At 47.3% G+C, this 21402-nt stretch overlaps 1 protein-coding gene across 8 annotated transcripts in view; it reads left to right on the forward strand.

The window, feature by feature from the left end:
* UBR4 (ubiquitin protein ligase E3 component n-recognin 4) overlaps nt 1-21402 on the forward strand; it is a 138550-nt gene that overhangs the window by 9311 nt on the left and 107837 nt on the right. For all 8 annotated transcript variants that reach the window (XM_083750008.1, XM_083750009.1, XM_083750012.1 and 5 more), the window contains exons 4-29: nt 989-1118; nt 1446-1582; nt 2079-2181; nt 2663-2804; nt 3003-3127; nt 3859-3983; nt 4164-4223; nt 4924-5114; nt 5230-5329; nt 5420-5557; nt 5989-6103; nt 6240-6427; nt 7127-7286; nt 8055-8143; nt 8998-9167; nt 9543-9825; nt 10049-10181; nt 10689-10768; nt 11581-11709; nt 12390-12572; nt 13722-13844; nt 14590-14819; nt 16190-16314; nt 16576-16673; nt 19237-19394; nt 19977-20186. In XM_083750008.1, the coding sequence (XP_083606134.1) occupies nt 989-1118; nt 1446-1582; nt 2079-2181; nt 2663-2804; nt 3003-3127; nt 3859-3983; nt 4164-4223; nt 4924-5114; nt 5230-5329; nt 5420-5557; nt 5989-6103; nt 6240-6427; nt 7127-7286; nt 8055-8143; nt 8998-9167; nt 9543-9825; nt 10049-10181; nt 10689-10768; nt 11581-11709; nt 12390-12572; nt 13722-13844; nt 14590-14819; nt 16190-16314; nt 16576-16673; nt 19237-19394; nt 19977-20186 (3725 nt within the window). The remainder of the gene's footprint in view (nt 1-988; nt 1119-1445; nt 1583-2078; nt 2182-2662; nt 2805-3002; nt 3128-3858; nt 3984-4163; nt 4224-4923; nt 5115-5229; nt 5330-5419; nt 5558-5988; nt 6104-6239; nt 6428-7126; nt 7287-8054; nt 8144-8997; nt 9168-9542; nt 9826-10048; nt 10182-10688; nt 10769-11580; nt 11710-12389; nt 12573-13721; nt 13845-14589; nt 14820-16189; nt 16315-16575; nt 16674-19236; nt 19395-19976; nt 20187-21402) is intronic.

Below are 21402 nucleotides of genomic sequence, written 5' to 3' on the forward strand. Positions count from 1 at the left end.
GCATCAAGTTGGCAAAGGCTGGTCTAGATGAATACCTTGTCCACCTACCCCTTTGCATGCTGCATCTCAGCAATCCAGAATGAAGGCTCACCAATACGTGAACTGGGATTTTATTTAACTGGAGTTGCCAGGCATTGAACAGTTGGGGAAGGCTGGGGTAGAGAATATACGGGATTAGATGGTCCTGTTTCCTTACTGGGTAGAAAGTATTGCATATTGCAGCATGCCACAGAGTGCGTGCAGATTAGTCCACACAGATGGAATCACTAAAAAGACGCAAAGGGAGCTTTGTAAGGTTTAATAACAACTGCCCAAATATATATCTTACAGTTATCCCTTCTACATAGTGTCTGTAACCATCATTTATCCACCCACAGGGGGAAGAGTATGGTACATACAGCACGTTATATACCATTCACAATTGCTGACACATGCAATGTGTTAAAAAAAAAGAAAAAGAAACACTGTAATCACCTTATTCGGCTAATTATAATGACATATCAGCACCTGCTATACAGCTGCAAAAACTAGGTCAGGATATGCACCCTGGCTTTTAAAGTAGTACACATCCTGTGGAACAATAATAAACCCTAATATTTAAAAAAAGATACTCAACAGAAAGCTTCAAAAGCCTTGCAAACTGTAGCATGATGACAGTCTTACATTTTTGGCATACAGAAAGATAGCCTTGATGACGTGGTACCACTAGGCTCATTTCCACTTTCCTGTTACGTTAAACTTGTGTTAAGCCAGATGAATGTGTCTGTCATGGTTGCCTACTTTGTATTGCTTTTAAAATGCATTTGCTGCTGTTTTCTGTGCTGTTTTTATTATATTGTGTACGTCACCTTGAGATATATGTGGGAGATAATAAATCATAGTAATAACCGGGGTACCATAAAAATTCTGCTGCCCATGTTTGCTGAAATAGCACCAAAGCATGTCCTCACATCTGCCTTGACCTTTGAAGGTGTCTCTTTCTCTTTAGAAACACCTGATCCTGCTGATCAAGGGCCTGTGTACTGGCTGCAGCCGCCTTGACAGAACCGAAATCATCACATTCACAGCGATGATGAAGTCAGCCAAACTACCCCAGACAGTGAAGACCCTCTCTGATGGTGAGAACCGTGGTATGGTGTAGCAGGTTAGAGTGTTGGACTGGGACCTGTGACGCTAGGGTTCAAATCCCCGCTCAGCCACGTTACGCTACATTAAGCTCACTTGGCCATTTCTCATCCTCGCCTACCTTGCAAGGTTGTTGTGAGGATGAATCGGTTAGGGGCAGGGAGAAACCTGAATGCTGTCTTGAGCTCCTTGGAGGACAGGTGGGATATTAAATGAAATAAATAGGCAAACTTTGTTGTGAGCTCTCTCATGCTGAATGTGACCAGATGATCACATCCAGCCTTTCTGAATTAATGTGTTTTCCTCTCTCCCTTCTGCAGTGGAGGATCAGAAAGAGCTGGCATCTCCAGTCAGCCCCGAACTGCGACAGAAGGAAGTGCAAATGAATTTCCTCAACCAGCTGACGTCTGTCTTTAATCCCAGAGTGGCAACCTCTCCAATCCTGCCACAGACTCAGGTGTGTATGGAAGCCTGGAGACTCCCTCTGTCCAGTAACAACAGTTCAAGTGAAAGGAGCTGGGGAAGGGCTGCAGCTTAGTGGTAGGGCACCTGCTTTGCTTGCAGAAAGTGCTTGGTTCACTCCCTGGTAGCATCCCTTGGTAGGGCTGGAAAAGACCGCTGGAGGGCCACTGCCAGTCATTGGAGACAGGACTGAGCCACTGGTCTGATTCAGTACAAGATAGCTTCCTATGTCTTCAGGCAGTGGTTCTCAAACTTCCCTCCTTGCAAGCCACTTGAAAATTGCTGAAGGTTCTTGGCAGACCGTTCTGCCAACTGCAATGTGCTGTGCTAGGTTTTGTCTGATTTTTTTACTGTGTTTTCATTGCTTCTTTTATTTCCTGTATTACTTTTCATTGCATAGAATTCAAATTGTAATACAGTAAAATACAAAAGCACTATGTAAATGTGGAGCGGCACCATGTCTGGTGCCCATTTCCCCTTTTTCTCCTCAGGGGGAAGGTGAAAGTGATGACCAGGCGTCCACGGACCAAGCCTCTGCAGCCAAGACAAAGAGCATATTCATTGCTCAGAACGTGGCCAGCTTGCAAGAACTTGGTAGGGAGAGGATTTAATGCTTATGACTACTATCACTTGTTTTCAAGCGAGCAATCTTAAAAGAAAGAAAGAGGGGGGGGGGAGAAGCGGGAAGTTGGGTTTCCCTAGCTGTATAACATTTCCATCGGCTGAGGCTGACTATTGTCAAACACCAGTTGCTGGAGGGTGGGCAGGGAAAGGGTTATTGCCTTCACACCCTACTAGTATTCCTCCTGGAGCCATCTGATTGGCCACTGTGGGAAGAAACAGGAGGCAGGACGAGATGGATGGCGGGATGGCTCAGTTGATAGAGCATGAGACTCTTAATCACAGGATCCTGGGTTTGAGCCCCACTTTGGGTATAAGATTCCTGTATTGTAGGAGGTGGAACTAGATGAGCCTCGTGGTCCCTTTCAACTCTACATTTCTATGAAAAGGAATTGGTCTGATCCAGCAGGGCTCTCTCTTTTTTTGTCACACTGCTTGCCTTTCTTCTTAACAGGTGGCTCTGAGAAGCTGCTGCGGGTCTGCCTGAACCTCCCTTACTTCCTGCGCTACATAAACCGCTTCCAGGACGCTGTGTCCGCTAATTCCTTTTTCATTATGCCAGCCACTGTAGCTGATGCCACTGCAGTCCGTAACGGGTAAAGAGAGCTCCCCTTTTTATGTTCTCTTCTCCCCCCTCCACCTTCCAATCTATCACCCAGTCCGGGTTGGACGTTGCCAGATGGCCCTGGCTTACATCTATTCAGTGCTGGGTTTCAGCACCAGGGGGCCACTGATTTCCCTGCCTTGGTGAGTCCCAAGCTCCCCTTCCAATGCTGTCAACCTTCTTTCTGCAGGTTCCATTCGCTGGTGATTGACGTGACCATGGCCTTAGATACTCTCTCCCTCCCTGTTCTGGAGCCTCTTACTCCCACAAGGCTGCAGGACGTCACTGTTCTGGCTCTTAGCTGCCTCTATGCAGGTGAGCACTTGCCTGACAGTAACATAATGAAACTGAACTTGGCACATATTGTCATTCTGATCTCAGAGTGAAAGGATGGACCTCTTCCTCTTCTCGGCTCTCCTTATGCCCCTCCTGTTCCGATTAAGTTTCCCCTTTGTTGAATTTTAGATTGCAAGCTTCTCTGGGCATGGGCCTGCCCTCTTCTGCTTTGTCATGTGATGTGCACGTCAAATGGCGTTGCATCAACCGAATAGTAACAATGGGTTGTACCTAGTTAGTTCTACTCAGAGTAGACCTATTGAGTTTACCAAACATGATTAAGTTGGGTTGATTAGTTTCATAGGGTAAGTATAACGATCTGTTTAAATTAGTGGATGTGACTGACTTAATTCCATTGCATATATGCCAGCCTCATACCTTCCGGGTGTTTTGGACCACAAGTCGCAGCAGGGGCTGATGGGAGTTGTAGTTCAAAGCCTCTGGAGGGCAGCGGGCTGCTGAAGGCTGGTTTGTGCCGAGTCTAGTTTAGTTGAATACAGCCCAGTTATGGTGCCTATCTGGTTTGTGCTTTGGAAACTTGTCTCTCAGTAGGAATTCTGTAGAGAAGCACTGACAGTTGTTAAGAGGTTTCTTCAATTTGCGATTGGGGACACTTCTTCTTGCCCCCTTCCCAGACTTACTATGGGATGTAGCTTACAGCGTTAGGCGAGGCTCTGCCTGACACCAAGATCCTCTCTCTCTCTACTCAGGCGTGAGTGTTGCGACCTGCATGGCCATCCTGCATGTAGGCAGCACCCAGCAGGTCCGAACTGGGTCCACAAGTTCAAAAGAAGAAGACTACGAAAATGATGCAGCCACCATTGTGCAGAAATGTGTAAGTGGGGTGGCTGAATGCTTAGGGGAAAACTACTTTGTGTGTGTCCACAAGGGAAGATACGGTGCTGAATTTGCAACCCAAAGGGTTTTTTGGTTGTTGTTTTTTTGTATGCATGCATGTATAAATGGCAGCTTTTCATTAAGTCCTGAAATCTCTTGTTTCCATCTGTGTCTGCAGCTTGAAATCTATGATATGATTGGGCAGGCCATCAGCAACTCACGCCGTGCAGGTGGGGAGGTAAGGGCGATAACCTCCAAGCAGAACTCCTTTGTCTTGGCAACTTTGCCCCATATGGATGGGCTGGAATGAAATGTTATTTGCAAGGTTGATATGTAGGCACTTGATTGTAATAAGGCCTCAAAGCAGTTTACCAAAAGTAGTAGTAGTTTGTTGTTGTTTATTAAACTTATTAGTTGCTTTTTGAAAAAATAAAGCAACTTACAATAAGTAACACCTACATCAAAACCAGTGAAAAACACAACGGGGGGGGGGGGGAATCTTAAAACACACACAGATTTTTAAAAATCAGGACTAAAACATCCCACCCCACCCACTGAAAGAAAAGAATGAAACAAAATATCATTTGAAAAGTAGTTTAAAACTATTACTTGAAACTGTAAAAAATAATTAAAATGAATGATAAGCTGAAAACCAGAATAAAACAACATTCTGCAAGTCTGGGTAGGCTTTGCCTAAACAAAAATGGTTTTTTGTAGATGCCGGAAGCAGTGCATTGAAAGCACACGCCTGGTGTCAACAGGCAGGGAGTTCCGAAGTGTAGGTGCTGCTACAGTAAAATATTGATTTCTTACAAATGTGGAATGAATATTGTGTGGCATCTGTAGCAGTGCTCGTTTTGCAGATCAAAGTGGTTGTGGAGTTAAACATGGGTTTGTATGTGTTCTCACTCTTTCCCCCCTCTTTCCTGGGATGGCAGCACTACCAGAACTTCCAGCTGCTTGGCGCCTGGTGTCTGCTGAACAGCCTGTTTCTCATCTTGAACCTCAGCCCCACAGCCCTGGCTGATAAGGGGAAGGAGAAAGATCCCCTGGCGGCCCTCCGGGTACGGGACATCATTGCTCGTTCCAAAGAGGGAGTGGGATCCCCCAAACTGGGGCCTGGGAAAGGGTAAGTTTGGTATCAGTCAAGAGAGTAACATCAGGGACTCTCCCCTCACCTTCCTGTATCTTAGATGGAAAAGCTCTTGGGTTCTTCAAATGCTTCCTTTTTCTCTTCTCCATAGGCACCAGGGTTTTGGCGTCCTGTCTGTTGTCCTTGCCAACCATGCCATTAAGCTGCTTACGTCCCTCTTCCAAGACCTGCAAGTTGAAGCTCTTCACAAGGTGAGAGAGAGACAACTCAGATCAGGGTTCTGATGGGTTCTGCTTTCTGAACATGACAAAATAACACAGCTTTGACCCTCCATCCTCCAGGGCTGGGAGACCGATGGCCCCCCAGCTGTGCTGAACATCATGGCCCAGAGCACATCGATCCAGCGAATCCAGCGGTTGATCGACTCCGTGCCCCTCACCAACTTGCTCCTGACTTTGCTGTCGACCTCGTACAGAAAGGTATTTACGGGCCCCTTGGGCTTCCTTCAACCTGGAGGTCTAGAAACTCGCTCAATTTTTTTACATCATTTGTAAAAGTCATCTTTTACGGTGTGGTGTAGTGGTTAAGAGCAGTGGACTCGTAATCTGGTGAACTGGGTTCGATTCCCCGCTCCTTCACATGCAGCTGCTGGGTGACCTTGGGCTAGTCACACTTCTCCGAAGTCAGCCTCACACCTCACAGTGTGTTTGTTGTTTGGGAGGGAGGGAAAGGAGATTGTTAGCCGCTTTGAGACTCCTTAGGGTAGTGATAAAGCGGGATAACAAATCCAAACTCCTCCTCCTCCATCTTTGAAGTCTAAACTTTCAAGAGCTAAGCTTTGCAAAGAGCAGCTGACCTGGTCTGGTCTTTCTTCTCCCTCCCACCCCACCCTGCCGACCCAAACTTTCAGGCTTGTGTTCTTCAGCGACAACGAAAGGGCTCCATGAGCAGCGACGTGAGCGCTTCCACAGACTCCAACACTTACTACGAGGACGATTTCAGCAGCACCGAAGACAGCAGTCAGGGTGCGTACAAAACAGGGGAGGCCTGGGGATTTGTATTTCATTGTGGCAGCAGTAGAATCAGTAGAGGACCCTTAATTGTATGTTACAATCTCGTCTCTTAAACAATCTCTGTGTTTACTTTGGGGTTTTTTCCTAGATGATGACAGCGAGCCCATCCTCGGGCAGTGGTTCGAGGAGACCATTTCTCCCAGCAAAGAGAAAGTGGCCCCTCCTCCACCACCCCCGCCCCCACCCCTGGAGAGCTCCCCTCGAGTGAAGAGCCCCAACAAGCAGGCCGCCGGAGAAAACGGGAACATCTTGGCCAGTCGCAAAGATCCAGAACTGGTGTGTGGTGGGAACTTTCTAGGGTTGTGTCCAGCTGGTTTTGCTCAGAGTAGACCCAGTGAAATCAGTGGTGCATAGTTGAACCATGAGACTCATCCCCACAAGAGGCAGTGATGGCCACCACCTTCGACAAATTCATGGAGGACCCAAAGATTGTTCTCTTTCTTTGTTTTGAGACAAGTACACACAAACACTCACACCGGTTACTGCAATTTGCAGTATAAAAGCTGCCCTTTACACAATGACTTTCAATAAGGAGTACATGGGGCAGGGAGGTGTGTATGGGGTTGGGGGGACCGTACTGACGACCATATTCAATACCTGTTGGCTTTGGGAAGCAAAAAATCTTGGGCCATCTATTTTTGAACACAAAAAGTGAATTTTTGGGATGTGTCTGGGATCTGTGAGAAAGCACAGCTGATTATCATATTGGCCTGAATATAAGCCTCACTTTCCCCCCAATTCTGACTGTGTGAAAAGTTAAAGTGTGGCTTATATTCGCGACCATTTGAATACATGACCCAGTATGCAGCCAGGAGCCGTGAGGAATGGAGAGCTTCTTTTATTCTCGCCCCCCTCCAATTTTAAAGGTGTGGCTTATTTTCGGGCCAATACGGTATTATCCTCCTGGTTCCGTTCCAGTTTCTGTTTGGCTCATGCATCGTTCTCTCCTGTCTCCTCTTCTCCTTTGGCTTCTAGTTCTTAAACCTGGCCTCCAATATCCTGAACTTTGTGACTTCCTCTATGCTGGACTCCAGGAATAATTTCATACGCAACTACCTGAGCGTCTCGCTGACAGAGCAGCACATGGCCACACTGGCCTGCATCATCAAGGAAGTGGACAAGGACGGGATCAAAGGTTGGGGAGCAAGTCCTTTCTCTCTCTACCCCCCGCCATTCTAGCCTAGTGTCTTTGCTTGAGACCTTGGAGGGGAACTTTAGCTGGATCAGGGATGGGCAACCTTAGGCCTTCACAATCCTGCTTTGCATCCTCCTTGAATGGTTTTTTCCTGGCTGGAATGTCTACTTGAGCTCTGATGATGTTTCTGGCTTGCCTGGATGGAAGGTAGAGAAGGGCGTGTGTAAAAACTAGCCATCTCCAGCAAAGAAAAATTTACCTTCGTTGCCCCACCCATTTTTGCCTCTGGTCCCGCCCACCACTGACATGTGGCCCCCCAGAAAGTTACCCAGAGAGGAATGTGGCCCTTTGGTTGAATAAAAGGTTTCCCCATTCTTGAACTCGATAGATCACTAGCTTTGAGATGGTCCAGGCAGCTTCATATTTTCATAGGGCATGTGCCTAACTGTCTCTGAATCTGGCAGATGTGATTTGATTGTTGTAAGGGCAGAATTGTACACAAACAGGAGACTAGAAATGACAGCCCAGCGTCTCCTCTACTGCTGGAGAAAGAGGGACACAGAGGGGCTGGCCATCTTTGGTGGCGTCTTTGGTCACTTGAAAGTTCTGGCTGAAGATCAAAGATGGACGAGTGTAATTGTAAGCAAGGTGCAGCCTTCTGACACCACCTCAACCAAGAGGTTACGTTTAGCTATGTTGGGTTTCTGTTTACTTTGTGTGAAGTGGTGGGATCCTGGGATGACCAGCTGACTCTGACCTTTGTCATAGGTACCACAGAGGAGGAGGAATTTGCGGCTGCACTGTACCACTTCAACCACTCCTTGGTGACCTCGGACCTCCAGTCCCCCACTTTGCAAGTGAGTCTTGCATTGCTTGTGGGGCTAGTAATAAGAAGGCTCTAGAGGGCCCCCCACCTCTTAGGAAAGCCAGGGCCACCAGTTTAGAAATTAGCATGGGGGAAATTAGCATGGGGGTGTTGTTAATGTCTGAAAATTTGATGGCCAAGTTGAATCTAGAACAGAGTTGTGGAGCCATCTGTGGCCTTCCAGGAACCATTGGACCCCAGCTAGCATGGTCCAGTGATCAAGGACAATGATAGGAGCTCAGTGGTAGTACATCTGCTTTGCATGCAGAAGGTTACAGGTTCAATCCACAGCATCTTACAGATGCCATATAACACCCATTCCGTATTTGTAAGAACTGGGTCTTTTAGAGTGGCAGCACCTACGTTTTGGAACTCCCTGCTTCTTGATACTAGGCAGCTGCCTTCACCATACTCTATTTGGCCTCTGCTAGAAGCATTCTTGTTTAGACAAGCCTATCCAGTTGTTTAGAAAGTTGATGTGAGTTTTTAAATCTGTTTTTAGGTTAATTGCCATTTTGACTTTCTATAGTGTTAAATTGTTGTTAGTTTTTCTTACTGAATAGCTTGATTGTGTTACCTTTTTTGTAAACTGCTTTGAGCGTGGTGGCTGTTTTTAATAATTGAAAAGTGTATAAATTTTATGAAGTAAATAAAAACAACAACCCTGGAGAGCCGCTGTTGATCAGTATAGTCAACACTGAGCTAGATGGTCTGGCTCAATATAAGGGAGCTTTATGCATCCCCCAAATTGCTCCTCTATGCTGACAAGGAAGTCCCCTTTAGCAGTAGTTGTTTAGATTTTATTGAAGGACTTCATGCAGGCACCTATTTTTCCCCTCTTGCCAGAGCACTCTCCTGCAGCAGCTGGGCGTGGCCCCTTTCTCCGAAGGCCCCTGGCCCCTTTACATCCACCCCCAGAGCTTGTCTGTCCTCTCTCGGCTCCTCCTCATCTGGCAGCACAAAGCGAGCACCCAAGGAGACCCTGACGTGCCCGAATGCCTGAAGGTTTGGGAGAGGTGAGCAAGGGGGTAAAGGAGAGCTGTAATCAAGGCCTTGCTGAATAGGAAACAACGGGTCTCATCAACTAGTATCTTCACCGGGATAATCCTCAACTTTCTCCCATACCACTGTGTCCCTTATATATGTTAAGATTGGAGTCCTACTTCTTAAAACGTGTTGGTAGACCTTAAAGCCCCTGCTTGGTAGTTCCACCGCCCTCAGATGTTCGGGGGTGGCAGTCCAGGGGTGGGCAGCCCCAAAGCGATGGAATCTTCCCAAGTCAGGACCTTCCTTGTATAGCTTTTGTCCTTTGCCAGAGTTGTACCTGGTGCTGTTGAGCTCCTTGCTTTGCTGTGACCCATTCCCTGATTCTTCCCTTCCCCCCTTGGCAGGTTTGTGGGCACCCTGAAGCAGAATGCCATGCAGGGGACGCTCCCTGGTGACACTGAGGACCTGAACGTCGAGCACCTCCAGCTGCTCCTGCTGATCTTCCACAGCTTCTCCGAGAAAGGCCGCCGGTCGGTCTTGACCCTCTGCATCCAGACCATCCTGGAGCTGATGGCCAACCTGGATTCGCAGCTGAGCTGCGTCCCTCTCCTCCTGGCCCGCCTCCTCTTGGTCTTCGACTACCTGCTTCACCAATATTCAAAGGTTCCGGTGTACCTGTTTGAACAGGTGAGCACTGTGGATGGGTGTTGCTCCGCTGCTGGGTGCTTCATTCCTCAGGCCAGGGGTTCTTTAATTTTGATTCCTGCATTGTGGCACATGGGTTGGGCTAGATGACCGTTGGGGGTCCCTTCCAGCTCTATAGTTCTGTGGTTCTGTGACGAGCAGCCAACCAACCTGACGTCTTCCTTTGCTCCCCTCACATCTGTCCTCCCTCTGCTTGCCTTTTTAGGTGCAATACAACCTGCTCACCCCACCAATTATTTGGGCTGGCGGGTCCCAGGATGGCAGTCGGCGAACCTCTTCTCCCCTCTACCATGGGTTCAAGGAAGTGGAAGAGAACTGGGCCAAGCACTGCTCATCAGGTGGGTCTCTTGAGTAGGCTGGTGGAGGTATGGTTTCCCTCGATGGTTAGTGGCATTCAAACAGTTCCAAGCTTATTTTAGGACTTTTCCAAATGCAGCAAATCTTGTTGTTGTTGTTTTTGTTTTAATTCACCGTGGTGGTGCAGCTGATGAGTGTATCTTCTCTTCTCATCAGCTGAAAAGCCTCCACAAGAGTGGCTTTAAATACAATCAGTTTACAATCTTAAAAAAACAACCCACATGGGGAAAGAGGGCAGGGAAGAAAGGAACTTGGGCCGCCATTTTTTAAGCAGTTGTTTTGATAAAGATCAGCGAGCACAGTTCAGGAGATGCCTGGTGGAGCTGAGCTTTGGCAAAGCTGACAGTGAGCCCTGCTTCCCATCTCCTATTGAGGCATTTGAAAGCCTAGCTGTCCTGGTTTCAAAGATCACTTACATCTGTGTTTCTGTGTTCCCTTGGAGGCAACTTAAAATAACCCGGTCCTTTGAATTGTTCTGTTTCTCCCAGATGCAGCCCCCCAACCCAGATTCTACTGCATTCTCTCACCGGAAGCACCAGAAGATGATCTGAACCGCCTTGATAACACGGTACCTATAAGCATCTCCCACCCCTGTAGGACTTGAATTTTGCTACAATGGGCAAGGCTTCCTTGGTGATGGCTTGGGACCATCTGCGGGCCCCAGTTGATCATTGCACGTACAGTGGTACCTCGGGTTACATACGCTTCAGGTCACAGACTCCGCTAACCCAGAAATAGTGCTTCAGGTTAAGAACTTTGCTTCAGGATGAGAACAGAAATTGTGCTCTGGTGGCGCAGCAGCAGCAGGAGGCCCCATTAGCTTAAGTGGTGCTTCAGGTTAAGTACAGTTTCACGTTAAGTTCAGACCTCCAGAACGAATTAAGTACTTAACCCGAGGTACCACTGTACAATGTACGAGACCTAAAGCTGTGTTCCCCAAACTTGGAATAACTGCTTTTTCTCTTTTGATGGTGTGGTCTTAACCCATGTGCCCCAGTGCCCTCTTTCCTATAAAAAAGCATTATTCAGAACAGTGGTTTGCACAATCCGCTAAGGAAGATAATAACACAATAAAATTCAAAACATTTACAGTTAATTAACAGTTTGTTGCACATTTATTCAAAATCCAGTTTAATTAATTCAACAAATAACTTGATCCATCAATACCAACTTTTCAAAGTCTTTTTACACCTCCTGTGCCTCACTGCCTCCCCCTTGCCTCTCAGCTCTCCCCATTTCCTCCTTTGGGAACTGCTGGCCTAAAGGAAGGCATTTTTCCTGTGGGGGCGAAATTGTACTTTTAGCAGATCCTCTGAACCAGAGTGGTGAGTGGAGCAAAGCCACAGTGAAAGAGTTTGGACTCCTCTGCTTCTCTTTCAGGTGTGCGAGGTCTTGTTTGCGAAGGCCACAAAATACGATGACCTGTACTCGGCCCTCACCTCGCTGCTGGCTGCTGGCTCCCAGTTTGACACCCTCCGAAGAAAGGAGAACAAAAATGTCACTGCACTGGTAAGGGCGCCCCTGGCTCCTGAGCCAGACTTGGATGTGGCTGCTCTTCTGCTGCCCTCTCCAGATAAACTTGAATTTGTTTCACTAGATGAATCTGGCAGGGAGCTCAGCTGCTGATCTGTCCACTATGTCTATTGGCAGTGGTGGTTCATCTTTTGCACTGTGCAGTTTGCGGGTGGGGCAGGCGGCAGCAATGTGGCTCAGCTGTGGGACCTAGTGCAGCAGTGGAATAAGTAAAGATGGTCTCAAGTAGATGATAGAGGCGTGTTTGAGACTCTGGTCATTGAACTGGCATGATGATGAAGGTTCTGGGTTCCCTCATTTGCCCAAAACATGAAATTTGTATGAGAGGGAAGGGTCATGTACTATGGCTGCACATGTGTTCTGCTTGCAGAAAGTTTCTGATTCAATCCCTGGCATTTCTGGAAGGTAGGGTTGGGAGAGACCTCTGCCTGTGAAACTTTGTAGAACCGCTGGCAGTCAGTATAGGCAAGGATGTTCTTGGTTGGACCGATGGGCCAACTCAATAGAAAGATGCTTCCTATGTCCTTCTGCAGGGCTTTCTATATCAATTAGGCTTCCTTGCCTTTGGCTTCCCTTACAGTTTTAGTCCCTGAGGGTTGGGCTGCTGTAACAGAACTGCAGCTAGCTAATTCTTTCTTGCTTCCTCTTTTGCTCAGGAGGCCTGTGCGCTTCAGTACTACTTCTTGATCCTCTGGCGGATCCTGGGGATCTTGCCACCCTCCAAGAACTACATGAACCAGCTGGCGATGAACAGCCCTGAGATGAGCGAGTGTGACATCTTGCACACCCTGCGCTGGTCTTCCCGTCTGCGTATCCCCACCTACGTCAGCTGGATCAAGGTAGCTGCTCTGCTTGGCCTGAGAACTTGAGGTTTTGTAGGTCGTCTAGATTGGATCGTCCCCATTTATCCCTGCATGTCCACATCCAGTGATCCACTGTGTAGCATTGTTTTAATGGTTGTGTTCTCCACGTATTGCATTTTCCTTTCATTGTAAGTCTTTGAGACTTTTTTGGTTTATTGGAGTTGACACATATAAATAAATACAGCTAAACCATGGTTTACTGTTACACCAAGGCAGACTTGTACTTCCCTCCTGCAAGTGAGCTGTAAGAAGTCCTACTTTAGGATTACATACAGCTTAGCTGTTATGTCCAAAGTCAAAACTGTCATTAATTATAATTCTGGTTTGCTGAAACAAGGCAGCTAAATAAACCATGGTTAGAAATAGGCTCCCAGCCTATAGCCTCTCAGAGTGGCTGGGGCAACCCATTCAGATGGGCAGGGTACAAATAAATTGTTGCTGTTGTTTTAGCAAACTGTAGTTAAGATTAGCCACAGCTTGTTGGATTTTGGTTGTTTCCTCAAGCTGCTGTTAAACAACAATTAGTCAGTTACAAAACAAGAATATCCTCCCTCCTCCAGCAACAGGATGAACACCTAAAATAGCCACTGCCCCCATACATGGAACAGCAAAAAATATATTTACTGGTGCTGAAAAGTTGACAATGTTGACGCCAGCCAATCTTACGTGTGGGAGAGTGTTTCAGAGATGGAACAATAATAACACAATACAGTGGTACCTCGGGTTACATACGCTTCAGGTTACAGACTCTGCTAACCCAGAAATAGTCCCTCGGGTTAAGAACTTTGCTTCAGGATGAGAACAGAAATTGCGTGGCGGCACGGCAGCAGTGGGAGGCCCCACTAGTTAAAGTGGTGCTTCAGAACAGTTTCAGGTTAAGAACGGACCTCCGGAACGAATTAAGTATGTAACCAGAGGTACCACTCTAATGCTTAAGCATTGTGGTCAAACACAGCCACTCTCTGTTCTCATGCGCTGCTGAGACCCCGGAAGCTACCCTTTTCATTTACTATGACATGCACTTTTCATGAAATCACTTTTCAGCGTAAGAGATGCTGCAGGCCTATTGCAGTTCTGTTTCCCACGGTGTATTATATCTTTTTGTTTTCTCCTCCTTTCGCTTAGGATCACCTTGTTAAGCAGGGCATGAAATCTGAACACGCCACTTCTCTCGTTGAGCTGACCTCGGTCAAGTGCAGCTGTGTGAAGTACGACGTGGAAATAGCAGAGGAGTACTTTGCCAGACAGGTGTGTGTTGAGGTGCATAGAACTGGTGGCGGCAGCTGGATTTTTGTTACCTGCTCTGATGCAATGCAGAGGGTAGTGAGAGGACTTAGATACACAAGAACGTATTGAACATCCTGGATCAGTGCAATGGCCTGTGTATCCCAGCCTCCTGTTCTCATAGTGGCCAACCGGGTGCCTGTAGCAAACTTGCAAACAGGACCCAAGCACAAGAGCACTTTTGCCCTCTGTGGTTTTCCAGCAGCATCCAGCTGTGGAGGCAGAACATAGCCACCATACTAGGAGCCACTGATATCCATATCCTCTCTCGTTAATTGGTCCAATCCTCTTTTTTTTTAAGTCATCCAATTTGGCAGCCATCTCTGCCTCCTGTGGGAGGGAGTTCTATTGTTTAACTATGCACTGGGTTAACAAGTTCTTTTGTCTGTCCCAAATCTTCCATGGAGGGTAACAATAATAATAGAGCGACCTGGCAATATCCAGATGTTTCAGACATCTTTTTGAATGAAACTTGCCCAGCACAAGTTAGAATGTGGGGTGGAGGACCCAGATTCCCGATCCTATCGTGCCTGTGAAACTCATTTGGGTGATTTCAGGCAAGTCTCTCTTAACCTACCGTACTATTGCAGGGTTCTATTTTGAGAATAAAACAAGTTGGCTCCATACAAGCCATTCCAAGCCTGCTAGGAGGGAATGTTTGGGATCCAAAGGTTCTCAGTAAAAATAACCGCTGCCATTCTTTCCAAAGATCTCCTCGTTCTGTGGGATCGACTGCACCACCATCCTTAGGCTGCACGAGATCCCCAGCTTGCAGTCGATTTATACCCTGGACGCCGCCATTTCCAAGGTCCAGGTCTCCCTCGACGAGCACTTCTCCAAGCTGGCCGCTGAGACCGACCCCCACAAGTCGTCTGAGATCACGAAGAACTTGCTCCCGGCTACCTTGCAGCTGATCGACACCTATGCCACCTTCACCAGGTAAGTGGGCTGCATCGTATTCCTGGAAGGGTTGTATACCTCGGCCCAGTATACCTGAAGGAGCGTCTCCACCCCTATCGTTCTGCCCAGACACTGATGTCCAGCGCTGAAGGCCTTCTGGCGGTTCCCTCATTGCGAGAAGCAAAGGTACAGGGAACCAGGCAGAGGGCCTTCTCGGTAGTGGCGCCCACCCTGTGGAACGCCCTCCTATCAGATGTCAAAGAGATAAACAACTACCTGACATTTAGAAGACATCTGAAGGGAAATTTTTAATGTGTGACATTTTAATGTATTTTTAAACTTTGTTGGAAGCTGCCCAGAATGGCTGGGGAGACCCAGCAAGATGGGCAGGGTACAAATTAATAACAACAACGACAACAACAACAACAATAATAATAATAATAATAATAATATAGGTTTAGAACAGGGGTTCCCCAACTTGGGTCTCCAGTTGGTTTTGGACTACAATTCCCATCATCCCTGATCACTGGTCCTGCTAGCTAGGGATGATGGGAGTTGTAGTTCGAAAACAGATAGAGACCCAAGTTGGGGAAACCCTGCCTTAGGACATAAGAAGAGCCCTGCCTAATCGGCCCAAGGGCCCATCTACTTCTGCAACCTCTTCTCACAACAGCTAACCAGATGCCCATTAAGGGAAGCCCTTAAGGAAGTCCTGAATGCAGCAACCCACTCTTCACACCTGTGATTCCCAGCAGCTGGTATTCAGAAGCGTTACTGCCTCCCAACAGTGGAGATGGACCATATCCTTAGCCTTCATTTCATTTCATTTCACTTTTAATTTGTTTACCGCCTTTCTATAACGATACACGCGAGGCAGTTTACAAACCGTAGACAAAAGCACAATTCGCAACAAAAAGCACATATCCTATGCCACTCTGATCCAGTGCAAATAAGTCATAATAAAAATATGACTTTAAAATAAGCAACTTACATCAAATAAAGTCATGTTCAACGATCAATTTAGAATAAGATATTGCACTATAGAATTAACCCTTGGAATATCAGCAAATAACAGCGAAAGAAAAATTCACTTCCAGCTATTACAGGAAATAATTACTAGACGATAATCAACAGCAAAGTCATAATACATAAAAGACAATGTTAAAAGATCGAACTCCTCCATGAATTTATCCGATCCTGTCTTAAAACCATCCAAGTTGGAGGTCATCATTGCCTCTTGTGGGAGAGAGTTCCACAGTTTGACTATGCCTGCTCTGAATCGTCCAGCTTTCAGCTTCTTCAGGTGGCCTGGAGTGCTAGTATTTGAGAGAGGGAGATATCTTTTCTCAGAGACCCCCAAAAGTCTGAATCGGGAACTCCCAACCTCCCTTCCCCTGTCCCTGGTGCAGGTCTTACTTACTGCAGAGCCTCTCGGAAGAAGGCGCTTCTGAGAACAAGCCCACAGAGGAGAAGCTACAGGGCTACGCAGCCGTCCTGGCTATCGGCTCCAGCCGATGCAAATCCAACACTTTAGGTAAGCTGTTTTTTGCCCTCCTTCTCTGGTGTGGCTTCACCGCTGTGATTGCATTCCCAGATGATGTTACGGCTCCTCCATATGTAGAGCACATGCATTCAAAATGTCCTGGATTCAGTCTCCAGCATCTCCACTTGGTTGGGGGAGGGGGCGAGCGGGCAGCTGAGCTTGGAGCCTCTCCAACTCCATGAAGTTCCTGGGTGGAGTTTGAGTTCGTGCCCTGAAAGCGTGTCTCTTGTTTGCCTGTCCTCTGTGGAGCAGGGCCAGCCCTTGTCCAGAACTTGCCTTCAGCTGTGCAGTCTTTGTGCGAATCATGGAACAACATCCACACCAATGAATTCCCAAACATTGGCTCATGGGTAAGTCCAATTTTATAAATATTATTATTGTTGTTTATTTTCTGGCTGCAGTGGCAAAGGGCTACATATTTTTTTCCCTCTTTGCTACCCGCGACGGGGTGGGCTCCCATTGCTTGGTCCCTGCTCCTGCCAACCTAGCAGTTCGAAAGCACGTGAAAGTGCAAGTAGATAAATAGGTACCACTCTGGCGGGAAGGTACCGTATTTTTTGCTCTATAAGACTCACTTTTTCCTTCCTAAAAAGTAAGGGGAAATGTGTGTGCGTCTTATGGAGCGAATGCAGGCTGCTCAGCTATCCCAGAAGCCAGAACAGCAAGAGGGATTGCTGCTTTCACTGCGCAGCGATCCCTCTTGCTGTTCTGGCTTCTGAGATTCAGAATATTTTTTTTCTTGTTTTCCTCCTCCAAAAACTAGGTGTGTCTTATGGTCTGGTACGTCTTATAGAGCGAAAAATATGGTAAATGGTGTTTCCGTGCACTGCTCTGGTTCTCCAGATGCGGCTTAGTTCTGCTGGCCACATGACCCGGAAGCTGTACGCCGGCTCCCTCGGCCAATAAAGCGAGATGAGCGCCGCAACCCCAGAGTCGGCCATAACTGGACCTAATGGTCAGGGTCCCTTTACCTTTATATTATATACTGCCTTTTCCTCCAAGGAGCTCCAAGTGGTGTATACAGGTCTCCCCTTCCCCATTTCATCCTCACGACAACCCTGTGAGGTAGGTCGCTGAGTGATGGTGACTGGCCCAAGGTCACCCAGTGAGCTTCATGGCGGAGAGGTGATTTGAACCCTGGTCCCTCAGGTCCCAGTTCAACGATAAGAACTCGGTTGTTGGGAAAAGGAATTATTGGGTGCACTCTTCCCACTTTAGACCAAATCTATGCTGCCAGGTACCATAAGAAAGCGGCAGAGATAGCACATGATAGTACGCACCCCGGAAATGATCTCTTTCAGCTTCTGCCTTCTGGAAGAAGGTATAGGTTTATAAAGGCCAGGACTCGCCGCCTGAAAAACAGTTTCTACGCTAATGCAATTCTGGTTCTAAACGCAGTAGTATAGTGTATTTTAAAATGGGGTATTAGAGGTTTTTTTAGGGGTTTTTGAATGTTTTATGTAGTTTTATGTAGTTTTTACGTAGTTTTATGTAGTTTTTCAATTTCATTGTTCCGCAAGGGACAATGACAATAAGGATATCTTATCGTATCGAACACAGGAAAAACATGTCTGCTTCCTTTCGTCTCCAAGCAAACAGCAGTAAAGCAAAAAAAACGGAAGTTCCCACAGACTGTGCTGGAAGTAAACAGGCATGTGACACACAACAGTCATGCCTGTTCCCTTTTAAGGTGGAAAGGAACTATATCCTAACAAGCACATCTCTCAAGCTAGCTATGAGGTCTCTCTGTTCAAGAATATCTTTAATAAAAATACATTAAAAAAACAACAACTCAGAGCACTACCAATTTTTTTTTTTAAGCTATCTATGAGGTCTCTCTCTCTAGGAGGTGAAGGGGGAAAAGGTGCTTAAAACTTAACTTGACCAACCCCCCAAAAGCAGCTGTGGGACAGCTATCCTTAAAGCAAAACCTTGCCTTATGGTGTGATAAGAACCATAAGATGAGCCTGCTGGATCAGGCCAGTGGCACATTTAGTGAAGCATCCTGTTTCACAGTGGCCAACCAACCTGATGCTTCGATGGGGGAATCCCCCCCCCCAGCAGAATCCACACACAAGACCACCCTCCCTCCTGCAGTTTCCAGCAACTGGTATTCAGAAGCATCACTTTTCTAATCATGGAGGCAGATTGTATCCATTCCGGTGGAAGCCTTTTATGTCTTCTTCATACAGCTGCAGCTGGTGGCCATAAAAGAAGCAGCTTTCTCATCTGTATTTTCACCCACCCAAACCTGATTATGAAACACTCCCTTGGGCTGTTTAGGGCTGTAGCCAACTAAGTCCTACTCGGAGTAGACCCGTTGAAATGAATGGACATGCCTGACTTAGGACCGTTCGTTTCAGTGGATCTCCTCTGCATAGCCCAATGCTGGGTACAACCCCTTAAATTTTATACACCCTGGGAGTCAAGTTTTCCGTGGTACAGTGGTACCTCGGTTTACAGACACTTCAGGTTATAGACTCCACTAACCCAGAAATAGTACCTCGGGTTAAGAACTTTGCTTCAGGATGAGAACAGAAATTGTGCGGTGGCAGCCTGGTACCTCAGGTTAAGAACAGTTTCACGTTAACAACAGACCTCCAGAATGAATTAAGTTCTTAACCCGAGGTACCACTGTATTGTATTTATTTGCTGATTTTTTATAAACAACGTTTACTTGTCTATTTTACTCACTTTTAATTGTGCACTCTAAATAGCCCTGGAATAAATATTAAATGAAGAGGGTAGTATAGGAAATGTATTTAAAAAACAAAAGCAAATGAGTTGGAGCTAACTCAGTTTTACTCAGAGTAGACACTCTGAAATGAATGGACCTGGGAGAGGCATGTTAATTAATTTAGTGGGCCTACTGTGAGGAGGACTAGCATTGGATGCTCTTTTGCTTGCTTCTAGCGCAACGCTTTTGCCAACGACACGATCCCAGCGGAGAGCTACATCAGCGCGGTTCAAGCCGCCCACCTCGGCACCCTCTGCAGCCAGAGCCTTCCCCTTGCGGCCTCCTTGAAGCGCACCCTCCTCTCCTTGGTCAGGCTCACTGGTGACCTCATTGTGTAAGCGGAAATGTGTTTGGTTCACAGACAGCCCCTCTTTCATCTAGACCAATGGGCATCACTTTGGGGTGGGCCATCTGTCTGTCTATCTGAGTGGCAGCAGCTCCCCAGACGGGACATTTCCTAGCCCTACCTGGAGATACCATTGCAGATCCTCTTCTACTGAGCTAGGGCTCTTCCCTTAGACCAGTGGTTCTCAACCTGTGGGTCCCCAGATGTTGTTGGACTACAACTCCCATCATCCCTGAGCTCTGGCCTTGCTAGCTAGGGGTGATGGGAGTTGTAGTTCAACAACATCTGGCGACCCACAGGTTGAGAAAGGCTGCCTTAGACGAAGGAACCCAGAACACTGCCTTGTACCAAGTAAGACCATTGGTCCCATCTAGTCAGTATTGTTTGTACAGACTGGGAGCAGCTCCCCTAGGTTTTAGACAGGTGGTTTTTCCAGCCCTAGCTAGAGATCTGACGGGATTGAAATGGGGACTTTCTGCCTGCAAAGCAGGTGCTCCTTTATTGAGCTACGGGCCCCTTCCTCACCAGCCTTTTGAATGCTCTATTTTCCTTCCCTCCCTCCACGTCCAGCTGGTCAGATGATCTGAACCCGCCCCAGGTCATCCGCACACTGCTTCCCCTTCTCCTGGAGACCAGCACGGAGAGCGTAGCAGAGATCAGCAGCAACTCCCTCGAGAGGATCCTGGGCCCAGCAGAATCAGACGAGTTCCTGTCACGTGTCTATGAGAAATTGATTATGGGCTGTTACAACATCCTGGCCAATCACTCTGACCCCAACAGGTATGGATTCTTCCACAGCCCTAAATGCCTTGAGCAATAAGAAGAGTCTGCTGGATGAGGCCCCATCTAGTCCAGCATCCTGTTCTCACAGTGCTCAATCAATGGGAAGACGAAAAGCAGGATTTGAGCATAAGAGCACACTCCCTCCTGAGGTTTCCGCAACTATTACTCAGAAGCATTGCTGCCACCGACTGTGGAAGCAGAGCAGAGCCACCAGGCTAGTAGCCATCAAAAGCCATCTCCTTGGTCTTGTGTTCCATGAATTTGATTTGTCCTCTTTTAAAGCCATCTAGGTTGGTGGCTGTTGCTTAAATATATGCCCGGTTCTTTCCCTGGAGGCAATTCAATGTCCTCCATTGCTTGCATCCTTTTCCAAAGTGCTTTTATACAGTTTCAGCAGAGCAAATCCCTTGTGCAGATAAATCCAAATGTAACACATGTAGCTGTTTCTGTACAGCTGAACCACAGAGCTGGTTTTAGCTGGGTCTCTTCTGCAGGCTCCTTGTTGTTCTGCTGATTCACTAAAAAGGTGGGGCCCTATTGCCCCTCTTCTCTCAGAGGGAATGCAGCTCATGAGATGAGAGGCCTTGAGCATTTCTAAGCAACTAGCATAGAATTGTAGAGTTGGGAAGGGACTCCACGGGTCATCCAGTCCAACCCCCTGAAATAAAACCTGCTGCAGCTTTAATCTAACATGGCTACCACACTCTCCCGTGGGAGTGACTTCCATAGGTTAACTCTGTGCTGTATAAAGGAGGACTTCTGGGTTTTTCACATGCATTTGATTGACAACTGTGAGAAGAGGATGCTGGACTAGATAGGCCATTGGCCTTATTCCCGTATTTTTTGCTGTATAAGACGCACTTTTTCCCCTCCAAAAATTAAGGGGAAATGTGTGTGCGTCTTATGGAGCAAATGTAGGCTCCATGGCTTCAGCGATAGCTGCCCGAAGCCTCTGGAGCTCAGCGGGAGCTCCGGAGCGCTGAAGGGGCGCTGCGCAGAGAGGGAAAGCTGTGCAGCGCCTCTCCAGTTGCGAAAGCAATGCGAAGCCTCCAGAGGCTTTGGGTGGCTATCCCTGAAGCCAGGAGAGTCTTGCTCTCCTGGCTTCAGCAAAAGCAACACGAAGCTTGCTGTGCAGCGCCCCTTCAGCGAAGCGGGAGGAGAAATTGAAGGGGCTCCGTTTCTCCTGCCGCTTCACTGAAGGAGCGCTGTGCAG

This window comes from Podarcis gaigeae (assembly GCF_964106915.1).
Source record: "Podarcis gaigeae genome assembly, chromosome: 8".
NCBI lineage: Eukaryota > Metazoa > Chordata > Lepidosauria > Squamata > Lacertidae > Podarcis > Podarcis gaigeae.